Here is a 15,508-nt window from a genome sequence, read left to right on the forward strand (position 1 = left end):
CTATTAGGCACCTCATTCTCCACATTTTACTCTTTGGAGATGTTTCAAAATGGGTTTTGAATGACAATATGGTAAAAACTACTACCGAGACTTCTAAAGAGATCTAAAAAGTTAAGTTAAGTTGTTGCAAAGTTAACCGAGAATTAACCGTAGCAAAGCTTTACATGTTCATGTTGATATGACAGAACATGACACAAGATTTGGTTGTCAGATGCCATAAAAGGTGCAGTTCATTCAAGGCAAGTGTGATTATAGTCAAGAAGGAAATGCTCCATCTTTAAAAGTCAATGTGACTATTCAGAGCGTGTCTGTGGCATTGCAGATGTCCAAGCCTACAGTCAGCTGAAGAGGTCGATCTCTTTTTACAGGCTTGTCGGAGAAGCGAAATCCAGGTTTCAGATCAGAACGGAGAGATGAGGACGGACACATTAAGTCCAAACTGTCCCACTTAATGGATTCAGAGCTGTTTATCCTGTATTTGGATGTTTTTTTCCCCAACGCCTGAAGATCAACAATCATCTTTAAAATCTCTCTCTTAGAAAATGCCTTTGCTGATCCATTTTTTGAGGCTTGCTTTGGACATTCACACAGCACAGGCCCCGTCACACTTAATGTGGTACTGTCTGAGATAGTCCCTGAGCTGAGGTGGCAGCGGCAGGCTGTCTATGCCATGGTAGGTGGTGCAGCTACAGATCACCGCCCTGCACAGGTGCTGGAGGGGGAAAGGGAAGGTCCTTGGCAGTGGCTTGGAAAGAAGGGGCTCAAAGAAGAGGCAGGTGGCCGGGTCACTGTAGTGTCTCAGCAGTCCTGTCACACTTGGATCCCGGTACATACACGGGTCACGCACATCGAAGCTAAAACGCTTCCCATTCTGCTCAATTCGTGCGTGCAGGGAGCGGCTGTAGCGACGAAAGCTGACTGAGAAGAGATACTCATCCTGGGCAGAGTCTCGGAGCAGAAAGGTCCCCTCGGGCTGGCCCTCCAGTAGCTCCTCTGCCTCAAAGCGGTTCAATACACCCCAATAACATGGGCTGTTGTTGATCTGGAGCAGATCAGGGACCAGGATGTAGTCTGTATGGCCACAGCTGCCTGATGCTCCACCATGATTGCATGAAGGATCCCAGTCCTCCAGAGTGATACTTCCAGCCCCAGGGGAGCAGCAGATGTCCTCCCAAGAAAGAGGCGTTTGTGGCGGAGAGGTAGAGGATGAAACACTCAGCTTTAAGGGAGCCTCCATGTCTCCGAGGGCACTTGGGTGGGTGGCTTGATTTTTTATAAGATGCCAACATTTGGCCAGTTCAGACTTTGGTGAGAACGGACACTTGTCTTGCATGAGCTCCGAGACGTGGATCTTGCGTTTGGACCAGAAGAGCACCGAGAAGGGTCGTGAGGATCCAGGCGGGTGGTAATGGTGATGGTGGTGATGGTGAGAGCGCAGAGGAAAACACTGTCCCACAGCATCCTGGAACTTCTGCCGCAGAGAGCGCCGGGACAATGCCTTCCGACACACGTCGATGTCTCCAGCGGTCAACGCATCCCCAAGAACACTGCAGCTGCACTTTCTCTCTCTGCGCCGCCTCGGGCAGGATGTTGACCGCACACCGAGGTCCTCCGCCCCCTCCGCCTCCAGTCCTCCAGGACTCGACCCGTTGCGAGCGCTTCGGGAGCGTTTCTTCCCCCGCCAAACATAACTGTCTGCGCTCCAGCTTCGGAGGCCACATTTGGGACGAGTGTCTGCTGCCCGTGGCTTCTTCTCTGACATACCTGCTTTCTCTTCCTGCCCTGTGAAACATTAACAGCACAGACTGAGTCATGACAGGTTATTTATTTAAAGAGACCCTATTCTACTGTTTGGCCATTTCCCTTCAGAGGGATTTCTATCTTTCTGTGATATAGTAAAGTTATATAAAGCTAACCAATCAGACGGACTAGGCCTTTCAGGAGTGGGCTCCTTACAGGGGAACTCCGATATTTTTAAACCTGGACCTTATTTCTGGCATGAAATGCGTTTATCTACTCACCGAGAACAGTTTGGTGAAAGTTTGTTGCACTGTTAGCTCATAGCTGCTGTGTTGTTATTGGTGGCTATCGGGGGGCTTATAGAGGGCTTTCTACACACTCGTCTACTGGGATGACGTCATCGACGCCCCCCTGCAGCACAGCTTATTCACTCCGTGCTCTGTGACAGTCGGCTAACTTCACACAGAGTTTGCTACTGATAGTTTTATGCAACATGGCAGGATATTTATCAGATTTTGACGACAACTTTGAGTAAAATGGATGTCCTTACTGGAGTAAATAAGCTGTGCTGCAGGGGGGCGTCGATGACTTCATCCCAGCAGAGGAGTGTGTAGAAAGCCCTCTATAAGCCCCCCGATAGCCGCCAATAACAACAACACAGCAGCTATGAGCTAACAGAGCTATAGCACACCTTCATTCATTCATTCTTCTTAAAGTATTGGTGAAATAAAGACAGATAATGCCTTATTTAGAGGCTGCATCCTCTAAGCCCCGTTCACTCCGTTATATGGATCTCGAGGAATCTAAATATCTTCCGAAGGACGCCGACTTTCACCAAACTGTTCTCAGTGAGTAGATGAACGTAATTTCATGCCAGAAATAAGGTCCAGGTTTAAAAATACCGGAGTTCCCCTTTAAAGAGACAGGAGCTAAAATGAAACATTTCAGACAGAAAGTAGATCAGAAATGCTCCAACAGTGTGTAACTTGACAAAATCAATGCGGCTACTTAACATTTAAGAAAAAAAAATTAATTTTAGTAAACCCCTTAAAACACTTTATTAATGAAAATAATATGGGTTCTTTAATATATTCGCGGCACATATGAATGTGACATATTAAGGTCACATATTAAAGCTAAAGTTTTTCATAGTACAAGAAAAATCTTAATCTTAATGCTTGGATGTAACTCCAGAATAACGATCAACGAATATCCATTTTGGAAAGCTTGCTTTCACATGCTGTACAGACGGGACCTTGAACAACCTTTTGGGGAGTGCTCCAACTCATCCGTGCCACACTGGATTTTAACTACAATTTGTCAAATTATTATATATATAATTATATTATATAATTATATTATTATAACACATAGTAACACAGACTACACAAACTGCCTGTTTTACCTATTGATCCTCTCCGGTGGCAATAAAGAAACGTCTTGCAGATAAAAACTGATTATTTTCCATAAAAACACAGAAAGTGATCCAATATCCAGTTAAACTTGTTGGGGTTCATTGAGAGTTGGTTCAAGAGAAAAATCTACTCCTAATTGACAGTCTTAATTCTGTTTAATGATGTGTATCTGCAGCAGTTTGCAAAGATGGTTTTATCAAAGTGAACAGACTGTTAACAGCAGGAGGTTTAACACCACAGGCTGGTAATAACTTCCCGTTAAAATCAACCTTTTGAAGATTAATGCAAGAGATTATCTTACCTTCCAAACTGTGTCAGAAACGGAGCTCCACATCCATGTTACAACCAGTTGTTCACTGCACTTTGAGGACACGTGAGACCAGCCCGCAGCCGTTCGATCCTCTAACAGACGGCAGGCTGTTCTGCTTCCTATATAATTATGATGCCAAGTCCCTGAGGGAGCAGCAGTTTCCTCTCCGTCAGGGCCGGGTCTGAATGAATGGGAGTGAAGGTGGAGTGGGGTGGAGCTGGCAGAAATGGGCGGGTGGGAGCGGAGGGGAGAGGACGATCCCAAGTTAATGGCAGTGAAACATCCTCTTCTCTGTCTCATAACTCCTTTACTCATTCATTGATGAGCTCCGTCCCTGAAAAAGTGAAAGATAAAAGATAACCAGGGCAGCTGGAAAGTGCTTTTTCTGACACAAAGTGAATTATTTCTGCCTGTAATTCTCTTTGAGTCATTTCGACTTCATTAGGGCGAAGCTGAACTTAAAGCATCAAAGTGCATTTCTTGTGGAGCTTTAAATCGATTTAAGTCTGGCTGTGGAGGAAGCTACACTACAAACGGATTATTTGTGTGGACTGACTCAAATTAACGATTGAGCCCAGCAGAGGAAACAGCCAAGCATTTCAAAAAGCTTCACTTATTGACTGAATGACCTTTGAGTCTCCCAGTTTAAACTTCCAGCAAGTGCTGCTGAAAGGTCTCATCAGTCAGCATGATGTCATGCTCGCAGGGTGGGAGCTGGAGCTGGCCTCCGAATTTTGGAAGATCTATAATTCATGAAACAAACATCTATCCGACGAATAATATTACTCCCAATGGTTTCGTGGGTTTGCTTGTGTCTGTTTCTGTGCGTCCTTTCAGCTCTAACAGATTAAGGATGGTCATCAATAAATTCCTAACATCTCAGACAATGTAGTGACACTCAACTTCCTCTTAACTGAATATTTAATGCTCTTCACATTATCACTCGGACAGGCAGGATGATAACGGCACATGTCTTGGCAAACAACCAGATCAATTTATTTGACTCAAACCCAGGGGAAATGTTTCACATAAAGTAAAAACTCTAAACTTTTTACTGAGGGGATCAGATTACTTAACTGATACAAACTGAAGCTGTTGCTTACTTGTAACTATTTCTTCCTCACTTTAGCTTCCTGCTAAGACGTAAATTGATAAACACCCTCTTTCTGTCCTTTTGATGTCTCCATCATAACTGCAATCTCTAAAATGTTTTGTGTGAATGAAACAGGAGTCTACTGTTGTGCCAGCTGTTCAATGTTGTACAGAGATGCTTTGTGGGAGAAATTAATTTAGTTTTATCCATTTTCTGCCACTTATCCTGGAACTGTCTGAGCAAAGATCCCCAGAACTCCCTCTTCTCAACCACCTTGTCCAACTATTCTGGGACACCGAGGCATCCAGAGAAAGTGGAGCAATATTATATCTTCTGCGAGTCGCAGATCTGCTCTGAGGCCTTTTCATCTTGGAACAAAACAGCTCCCCTGGGAGGCATCCGGAAGGAATCCTGTCCAGATGCCTCAACCACCTCATTTGGCTGATTTCGTAGAAGAGGAGCAGCAACTCGACTCTGAGTCCCTCCAGGATGTCTGAGCTCCACACCCTATCCTTAAGACACCCTTTCTGTCACTACCCACAGCTCATAAACAGAGGTCAAAGTTGGAATGATGTGTCTGCTTGATGAGGTCAACGGGATCACATCATCTGGCGGTCCTGTTAGATCTTAAACCAACTAGAATAGAAACACTTTGCTTCTCACAATCTCTGCCGAACAGAATCAGTCCAACACACACCGAAAATTAGACTTCTCACTCCACTACAGTTCTCCAGGGACCAAACGGCTCTTAAGTGGCCATTTTAGAGAGTAAAAGAATCAAATTTGGACTGAATAAATCACATCCCACTGGGAGGAGACCCCGGGGAAGACTCAGGACATGTTGGATTTTCTGGATTTCTGGAGCTGGATTTTCTGGAGCTGGACGTCTGGGCTTCTCTGCTCAAGCTGATGCCCCCACGACCCGACCTCCGGAGAAGCGGTAGATAATGGATGGATGGATGGATAAATTCACAGTAATTGCATCCTGAGGGTTAATAAATAGAATATTTTCAGGGAAATCCTCCCAACAGTTGTTTAGTTGAGATTTTTCATTCCAAGAAAAAAAGAAAATTACAAACAAAGAAACAAAAATGACTGTTAAAATGTAACTGTTAGATATACCAGCTATGGAAAGACTGCATGACCATCCATACGACCGCCTGATTTGCATATTAGCACGACTGTTTTATTTGGACAGAAATTCATCATCTGTGAGGCTCACCTTAGCGGACTCCCCGTGTGAGGACGCCGAAAGTCTCCTTTACAGAAGGTGGAGTTTATGTTTATGCATTTGGCAGATGATTTTATCCAAAGAGTCTTACTCTGGTAGGAGGGCAGGGTAAGGGGATCTTACCCTACTGGAGGTAGTACCTTTCATTAAAATTTAGACAAGTTTCGTCACTTTTCTCTTCAGCAGAAGGGAAAACAGTTCCTCTACTGGTCACTCATTTAAATACAGATCAGTTTCAGTCCACATTCATTAAGTTTGTGACATGTTTGCAGACCTAAAACACACATTTATTCCCATCTTTGTAGTCTGAGTAGATGATGGCAAACATTGTCACTCCCCAAAGTTTCCTCCTGCCCGTCTTTACGTGCTGTGTCTTCATACTTGCTTCTTGCTGTGATCATATAAAGTGTATTGGGAGGGTGTGGCGCAGAGTTTTATCCAGGAAGTTCCTCCTGTATTGGATCAAATCCTGTAGGCCCATTAAAATGCTGCAGCAAGGACTCGACCAGGGCCTCATATCAGTCCACAGCACAAAGGCATCGATCCCTGGAGCAGCTCAGCCGACAGGAGTATTTATGAATAATTGATTCGGCATTGAATGAATGGAGACGCTGCTCATTATCAGGTTTTATCCAAAGGATAAAACAGCTTTTATTGACATGTATTCAGTCACAGGGAAATAAATTATAATACATGTGTCACAGAGTCAGAGGCAGAAATGATACACATACTCGCATGTTCTGTCAAATTTAATACATATTTAATGCATTTGATTTGTCTTTTATAAGATGCCGTTGAACAGCACTTTCCTCTTGTTCTTTCTGTGTTCTTACTATGATTTTAATTGGATTAAACTGATATTTATGTCCATGAATCTGCATCCAGCAACCCATAAAAGGAATGTGAAAGTTTTGGCTTAATTGGCTTAATTTTTCCCAACAGAAGCAGCTAAGTACACTTACTGCACGATCCTGAACATGCTCTTGTTTTGTATTTTCTCATGTGACACGTAGAAGGGGCGTCCGCCGGAGGTCCTGAAGCCAACATGTCCTCAGGCCAGATTCTGCGCCCTAAACTGCCCCTGATGGGAGTTTATGTGACTGCGGATAAAAGTGTCTGCTAAATAAGTAAAATGTAAATATCTATTTACAGTCCGCTGATCCGAGGCCACCAAACAATTATCATTACTTTTGACAATCTTTAAAAGAACTGACAAGAGGAGTCATCAAAGACATCTCATGACTCTTAGAGGATGTTAAAAACTTCACTGGATGTGAAACAACAAACTCTCTCATTCAATTATGATTATTTTCATTTCAAAGTAATATAAATGATGCTGTGGTTTGAGGCGTTTGTCCTTGAAGGAACCAACCATGATTTCTGTTCCAGTGCTTGTGTGTGTGTGTGTGTGTGTGTGTGTGTGTGTTTACAGCGAGGCAGCAGGATTATGTGAATTACAGAGATGCTAAATTGAATCAGCAGTCAGTCTGTGGCTCCACTGGTCTCAGATGTTTCCATTGATCTGTATCAGAAGACTTCACTGACCAACAGTATCGCTGCACCTCTCACTTTCTATCTGACTTAAAGAGATATTTCACTTTCTTTTTTTCCAAACTGGTTTTAAAGCAGGTTTTAAACTGCTTTTAAAGCAGTTTCTGTTTTAATTTACAGAACAGCAGCAGTATAAATACAAACGACAGGTTTTTCACCGCCTACATAGACAAATTGACTGTGAGCTTCTACCTTCTTCGTGCTGAAATGCTAAATGCTAAATTGACTCTATCTGGTTCTCTACCAGCAGGTTTAGGCATCTAATAGTTTAAAAGAAACAGTTTCACACTGTATCAAAGGGCTATTGTTTCCCCTCCTTTGTCGGCAGGACTTACTTGTTCTCTGTCTCGGCTGTTTAAAGGCGCTTTTCATCATATTTATGATTAATACCAATATTGGCAGCTGTTTTGGTGTTTTCTTCACATCTAATCACACACCAGCTGTGCAATGGGGTTCATATTTTGCTAATACTGCATTCTAAGCAGCCACGTTGATAGCATTTGGGACAATTTTTGCATCTTATCTTTTTAATGTTACCATTTGTCTCTTCTCTGTATTAAACAATACTTTTGTGAAATTCACTTAGTTGCTCTCTTTCCAGGAAGTAGATGCAAAGATTGATGCTCTCATATCTGTTACAGCTGCAGCCAGAAGCTGGTTCACCATATTACCACAGGAAATGGAGAAAAAAGCCCACTGGGCTGGTCCTCCAACAGTCATTTATAAACAGATTTCTCCCTTTTTCCTTCTTTTTGACCTCTTTCTGGTTAATTGTACTTTCTTTCCCACGAGTAATTAAAGATTACATTTATTACTTTTGCAAAAAAATTACTTTGCAAAAGTATCTCATATCTTCTTCTGTGGTGCTGCTGCATTTCTTTGACTAGTTCTTCCACAGATTAAGATATTTGTGTGCATCATATGTGCAGCGCTTTGTAACCATTAAGACGCAGACAGGCTTGGGTATTCATCTGCTGTCGACATGCGAGCTGCTGTATCGACTTTCCTCAGGGGAGATTTATTTATGCCTGCAGCCGCTCTGCTTCCCGCAAGTAAGGTGCATCCAGAGAGGTTTCTCCTCTCTGTCATATTAGGAAGTATGTAACCTAAGCTTAGCCAGTCACTGGACTCGCTGTGGCTCAGTGCAAAGGCACACACACCCAAACACACACACCGACAGGGATATATGTGAGTGTGACTGTGTGTGACTGTATGTGCTTAATGAAGGCACAGATGCTTGTGTTTTCCTACAGGTGGCAGGTAAGTAATATGTGAGCAACCTTCAAGTGGAAACTGAGTTCAAGCTTATTTTTGTGGACGTATGTGTGCATACTCAGCAGGTGATAAAGTATAAAATGTTAGTATTCTAACATTAAATGATGAATTTGTGACATTTTTGTGATCTGTTGAGAAAAAGTTGGGACAGCTAATGCAGTGATTTTCACTTTAATTTTCCTTGGCTTTTGGTTCATTACATACAGCATGAACCCAAAATATTTAAACTTTTGTCTCATCGGCTTCATTTCATTTGTCAATATGCATCAATGTCTGCATTTTAAGCCTGGAGCACATTCCAAAAACAGAGTAAATTACCACTTTGTATCAGAGATGTTCTGGCATTGATGATACAAAGTGATTAAGCTTTTCAGGTGGTATCTCGTCCCATATTTCCTACAAACACTTTCTCATATGTGCGACAGTACTGGGTCAAATTTTAGTATCGTAATTGTCCAACAGTTAGGTCAGGACTGCAGGCAGGCTGGTCCATAGTCTGTAACCTCTTCTGTCTTCGCCATGTTTTTGTTTTGTATTGATTTCTTGAAAAATGCCTGGACATTCATGGAAAATCTGTCATCTTGAGGGCATGCTGATCTAAAATCTCAGTGAACGTTTCCACATTAATGCTGCCATCACAGAAGTGGAAAAGAGCTTTTCCAAGGGCACTGATGCAACCCCATACCATCACAGAGCCAGGTCCTTTTTGCTTTTGGCCTGGAGCACACAGCAAACATTTCTTCCAAGAAAAGATCTTGAATATCGATTAGTCTGACCATAATGCACATTTCCACCATGTGACGGTCCATCCCAGATGCCTCATAGTGTTGTGCCTCTGAAATATGGGGCTTGACAACTGTTTCCCACAGCAATCTCTTGCCCATATCAGCTGACAGATGACAGGTTTTGATGCAGTGCTGTTTTAGGGATCGAATGTCCCCGCTGTCCAATTTAGGCTTGAACCCATAACCTGTAAAAATGCGAAATTACTTCAGATACCTTGAATGGTTCAATGACATTCTGCACCGTTAGAAAATAATCTTCAATCACAAACACATGTACAGTAATGCTATTACATATGTTTTGACTTCTGTCTCTTTGCTAATTGTAAGCAAATTTCAGTGTGCAGGTGCCAAACTCTGATTGGATAATACTTCAAGAGCTCGTAGAGGATTGGCTGCTGGGGAATGGACTTTTTTTTATAATGACCTGGGATGATGGCAGCATGTGGACTCATCTCCCTCTAGTTGCAACCAGCCACACATTTGCCACAAGTCCAGTTTAGCTTTGTACAATTGTACCCTGGAATTTGTAGGGATGGGCTGCCATATCATTTTCTTGAGTTTCTCCTATTTTGTTAGCCTAGGGAGGCAAATAATTTGTCTTTTGTTTTGACTTGCTTTGTTTAGTTCAGCTTCCCTCCTGAAGATAGTTTTGTTTGCTTCTTGTTTTGGCCTGAAGCCTTTCAGTTTATCTCCAAGTGGACTTTATATGTCTTATATAAATTGTAAATAAATTTTGATGTTGAAACCCCTGAATAATGTCTCAGTGGCTGCTTGAGAACGGAGGAAGATGGGTCCCATTTATGTTTTGCCCCGAGACGGGGAATAACACATACAGAACTGAGACTGGAAGCAGCAGAGTTTGTACAACCTCAAAAATTAAGGAATCCCTACACTTGGAGGATGTTCATTCAGCTTTTCTATTTAGTAAAAAACATCAATTTGACTCTAATTAATTTAGATATTTTAGAAGAATTCTTTTTGGTGCAATTTCTCTCTATGAAAAAAACCTTAGGAGTCACTTAATTATGAGGAAGAATTGATGGAATCACACTCTAATTTCACTTATTAAAAAGTCTGAATTTTCTGTTGATTCCCTCATTTTCATTTCTACTTCAACTGAAAAAATAAATAACTTTAAATAATTTTAGGTATGTTTTATAAAGCCAGAATGTTCAACTGTTTGATTAAACTGTTTTGTGTTATATCTGTGTTTTTAAACCCAGTAAAAAAGCTGAATGAACATGCTCTAAGTGTTGTGATTCCAGGATTTTTGCCAGGGATTGTGTTGTTCCAGTTGTATTTTTTTGAGTGAGATGACCGGATGTGATTCAGGACTCTTTTATACTCCATCAGCTCATCAAGAAGAAGATGCCCTGACAGGACATCGTAGCAGTGCTTCTGAATCGATATTAAGAGGATGAAGAGGGTGGGACTCCAACAAGATAACATAATTACTTCTCATTACTGCCTCATGACACTCAATCACAAGCACACAGGAAAGAAGAAATCGAGTTACGCTTTGTTAACATCACACTGCATTCATATCTAACATACAGTCTAGTCCCTGTAGTTTGGGGAAAGGTAAGGGGAGGGTTTCTCATTTGGCTGAAATTTGAAATTTGTGGCACTAGATGTCACTATATCCCGGACACAGTGGACCTTTAACAGCAGTACGAGTCTCTCTCCAGAATATGTGAGCAATGTGTATCCAGTCAACCATCTCTCTACCTTTAAGATTAGGCTTAAAACTTTCCTTTTTTATAAAGCTTATAGTTAGGGATGGCTCAGGTGACCCTGAAACATCCCATAGTTATGCCGCTATAGGCCCAGACTGCTGGGAGATTTCCCATGATGCACCTCTCCTCTCTTTACTCTCCATGTACATATCTCCATCTCAGCAGGTATCTCTGGCCTGGTGTTATGGTGCTTGTTGTTCCCTCAACTCCCAGCTGGTGGAGGCAGATGTCCGCCCTTCCTGGTTCTGATGGAGGTTTCTTCCTGTTAAAAGGGAGTTCTTTCTTCCCACCATCACCTCCTGCACACTCTGGACTTTGGAGATTGGATTGAAGAGAAGTCTCAGCTCAATCTGTTGGTTTCCTTTCCTTTAATTGGCTTTGAATGAACTGGACTTGGAACTGAATGAATTGTCTTGGACTGGACTGTATATTTGAGTGCCTTAAGATGACACTTGTTGGGACTTGGCACTGAACAAGTCGCGTCACTGACATTTGAGCAGAACCTCCATCGTTGTCATGGTAACACGGAAAATGTCAGCGAAATGTTCCACTGCAAATATTATTGTGATTATTATTTAGATATAAATGAGTTAAACAGGGGCAGGACTGGATCCCCGTTTGCTTCCTCCTATGATGGAGTCTGATATTACTTGTTTATTACGTTAATATGATGCCTTTTCTTTTATTTCATGTTTGTTTCTATTATGTTCAAAATAATTAATGTATTCATTATCGATAAGATTGAGTCTATTGTGTATCCTAAGGCCTCATCATTTCTTACCCCAAAGCAGGTGCTATGTGTAACAAAGCGGCAGTGCAGCACAGAGGGTTTAAATAAAGACCCATTGAATAAAAAGAATAAAGGTCAAATCAGCAGTTCCAGGATTAGTCTTGATCATGACAACAAATCCTCTCACTGATATGATTATATAAGTAATTTGTTCACATCACTCAAGGGAGACATTCGACTCGTGAGCATTTCCATATCGGAGCAGACATCATACTCAAGTATTTCATTTGATAAGCCACAAAACCCTCTGAAGGAGGGGTACCTTTAAGGAGCATCACTGAGGAAATGAGTGACAAGAATAATGATGTATCACATTTCCAGTACTTATGGGGGTGTCGGATGTTAAAGACGCTCAATCAGTTTGTCTTTGTTGCAGAAAATTCTGAAAAATCATCACTTCTTATCTTACTGGGACTTCATCAGCTCTCCAACCCGATAAGATCGGAGCAGTTTTACATTTCTCAGCCCTCACCGGGTCATCATATAAGAGAAAATCTATAAGAGATGAAGGCGATTAAGTCACCATTAGTCAGATAAAACGTGAAGCTCATCATGGCGAGCTGCACCAGAATGTTACATCTTATGAATTAGAGAGATAGATCATGTAATTATGACCTATGCAGTGATTTCCAATAGTTCGACAGAGTATTGATCACAGGAAGGAGATTATTTTTCCTTCCTGTGGAGTCAGAGATCAGTAGTCAAGGCCACCTTAGAAACATAATGCAGTTCATTAAGATGTTTAAACTATTTGGGAAATACAATTTCCACTCTGTAGTCTCAATATTTTACTCCAGAAATAGCAACAAGGCTATTCCTTATGGTTTTTACCTACAAGCAACTGCTAAAGTGGAGAGGCTTTCATCTATGTGAGCTTAACTCTTCGGTGGAAGCCTTTATTTATGTTACGACTGTCGCTCTGAAGGACGCCATTCGAAGGGTAAGTGGTTTGATCCCCGGTTCCCCTGGTCCTCGTGTCCTTGGACAGAAAACTGAGCCCAACGTTGTCTCAGATGTTCATTAGCAGGTGAGTTTGTATTTCAAAGAGAAAAGCACTTCAGAGCAAGTACAGCTGTATTGATTACAACTGCTGTATGAATGGGGGGATGTGGTTTGCAGAATAAAAGCACTTTGAGCGGTCAACGAGATTAGAAAAGTGCGATATAAATGAGGTCTGCTCACCTTATCTGAAGTAAACTTAGATTCCATGTGCATGTTGGGCCTCGTAACCCGTCTGCAGCGTTTTGTGGAATCTTCTTCATCAGAAGCGAAACATGCATTTCTTTATTTATGACTCCCTTGAATCTGTGGTAGCGTGACAGGTAAAAACATCCCATAATGCACACATTCATACAACAAAGGTGCCACCTGTCCAGCTGCCCCAACTATCCCAAATAAAATTCCATCATATTTAAACTTTTAGAGTGTAAATTTTGTGACGTTTTAACACAAAGACACATATCGCCTGTAGATAAACAAAGCTCCAAAAAGCAGTATTAGAAAGCAAATTCTTTCCTAACAGCCACCTCTTTGGCCAGCTAATTTGCACTCAGCAGTGTCTTTAATGGTGGTCAGACCAGGCGCTCTCTAATTATCCTTCAGCAAACTACAATTAGAAGAGGAGCTCCGTGGTTTCTTGTGTCATGTTTTAACCGCAGGCTGGGTATTGATTGGCTGTGGATTTAATTACTTGAAGCATGACATCATTTAATATACATTCAACAGAGACGACACGGTGACTTTTAGGAGATTTCAAACACGACTGCTCCTCAGTGACAGTGATGCTTCAACAATTTCCCCTCCATCCACCGATGGACAGTAACAGAATGACCACCGGAGAATCTCCGACAGCCGCTCTGTCTCTCTGCAGCTTATCAGCCGGATCACTTCCTCCCCGGCTCCTGACCTCTAATGCAGGGAGGAGAGAGCTGGGAAGGGGATCATTTGAAAAAGGTTGTATGTCTCTTGCGAGCCATGTAAACATTTGCAAACCCCACTGTTTGCAATCAATAGCAGAGAGGAGAGCTTCCAGTAACTCAGTGTCTGAGCATGCAGCTTGTCTTACAGCGGAAGTGTGAGCCACGGTGGCACAAACATGCAGAGCCATGAAACTCGGTCTGGATGCGCTCTGGGGGTTTGACCAGTCATCACATGTGGCTCTAAATTTAGCTGTTCAGTACTGTTAAATCTTGTTCAGTTAGAACTTATAAAGCTCTCTGAACCAATGTTTTTCTGGTGAATCAGATGTGAGTTCCTGAAAAGAACGGACCTGTCCCAAAGAAACACTCAGGTACAGCTTGCTTGTGGTGGATCGGTCAGTCAGACCCGACCCAGACCTAAAGCCAGTTTAATCTTTCTCCAAATCCACTGATTATTTTTTCTTTCACTGAACTACAAGATCAAGACAAATTAATGCTCTTATTTTGTTTTATGGATAAATCTGTTTTGTGGACAGGGTCACAAACAAACCGGCTCAGGGTTTAACTCCAGAATGTAGAAGAATTGCAGTCACTTGGTGTCGGACATGGAGCCAACAAAAGCCACTTAAACACTCTGGATCTTTACCAAACCGAGCAGCTCCAGTGTTGATTTGGAGCAGGTCCACAACTACTTTTCAACTCTTAAAGCTCTGGCCACAGGCCTAGAAAACTGATGCTACATTAGCACCAACTCTTTGCTTGTCAGCAGGAACGAACGGCTTCCTTTGGTGCGGTGTCACAGAGGCAAAAAAATGAGTTCAGCGTGTGGAATGGCAGATTATAGGTTTAGATTGTACAAAAAGGGGGGTGGGGAGCTCACCTGGGTCTGACACACCTGAGAGCAGCTGAGGGAGGCCTTTATCTGCTGTTTGGTCTGATTTCTTTCTTTATATCCATGGTTTGGAAAATGTTGTTTATTATTGTGTCTATTGTTTAGCTCTTGTTCTGAGACTTCCTCAGAAATACTAACCACAGCTTTCCCCTCTCTTATATTGTAGTGTGTTTTTAGCTTATCAGTTACAGTAACTGGGCCGTTCGTTTGTTTTCTCTGTCAGGATTCCTGTTAAGTGAAGGGGAACGTAATCATCTTGCATGTGGCTGCGTTGCCATGGATCATTGTGACTTTAAGGATTTGTGATGTAGACCAGTTGATTTGCTTCAGACATGTTTGTGAGTCATGGTGCTTATTCTTTTCAGTTTGTGTGCAGTAATCATCACTAATCCATCCATCCATCTTCTATACCCGCTTAATCCAACTCAGAGTAGCGGGGGGGCTGGAGCCTATCCCAGCTGTCATTGGGCGAGAGGCGGGATACACCCTGGACAGGTCAAATCACAGGGCCACAGTGTAGTCCTGCGTTGTTTTCCCTTTGGTTCATTTTGCTGATTTGCTTAGTGTGTTTTGATAGATAAAGCATTTCCTCTCCTCTATGGTTTGGTCAGTATTTAGGCAATTTATTGAATTGTATTCTTGTTATTAGATTTGTTCAACCAGCAGTGGAAGAACATGAACTATTCCTCTCAGTTTCCTGCCACTTGATGCATAACTGTCACCAGCTGCTGTTTTGGATGTCGCACAATACATCATATATATAACATTGAT

At 42.2% G+C, this 15,508-nt stretch overlaps 1 protein-coding gene across 1 annotated transcript; it reads right to left on the reverse strand.

Moving 5' to 3' along the window:
• Window positions 1-536: 536 nt before the first annotated feature.
• Window positions 537-3,543, reverse strand: socs4 (suppressor of cytokine signaling 4). Its single transcript, XM_072381191.1, has 2 exons — window positions 3,457-3,543; window positions 537-1,782 (listed from the first exon to the last, which is right to left on the reverse strand). The coding sequence occupies exon 2, from the start codon at window positions 1,760-1,762 to the stop codon at window positions 584-586; it is 1,179 nt and encodes a 392-aa protein (XP_072237292.1). The 5' UTR covers window positions 1,763-1,782; window positions 3,457-3,543; the 3' UTR covers window positions 537-583.
• Window positions 3,544-15,508: the final 11,965 nt, after the last annotated feature.

This window comes from Leuresthes tenuis, unplaced genomic scaffold, assembly GCF_036924035.1.
Source record: "Leuresthes tenuis unplaced genomic scaffold, fLeuTen1.0.hap1 SCAF_2, whole genome shotgun sequence".
Taxonomy (NCBI): domain Eukaryota; kingdom Metazoa; phylum Chordata; class Actinopteri; order Atheriniformes; family Atherinopsidae; genus Leuresthes; species Leuresthes tenuis.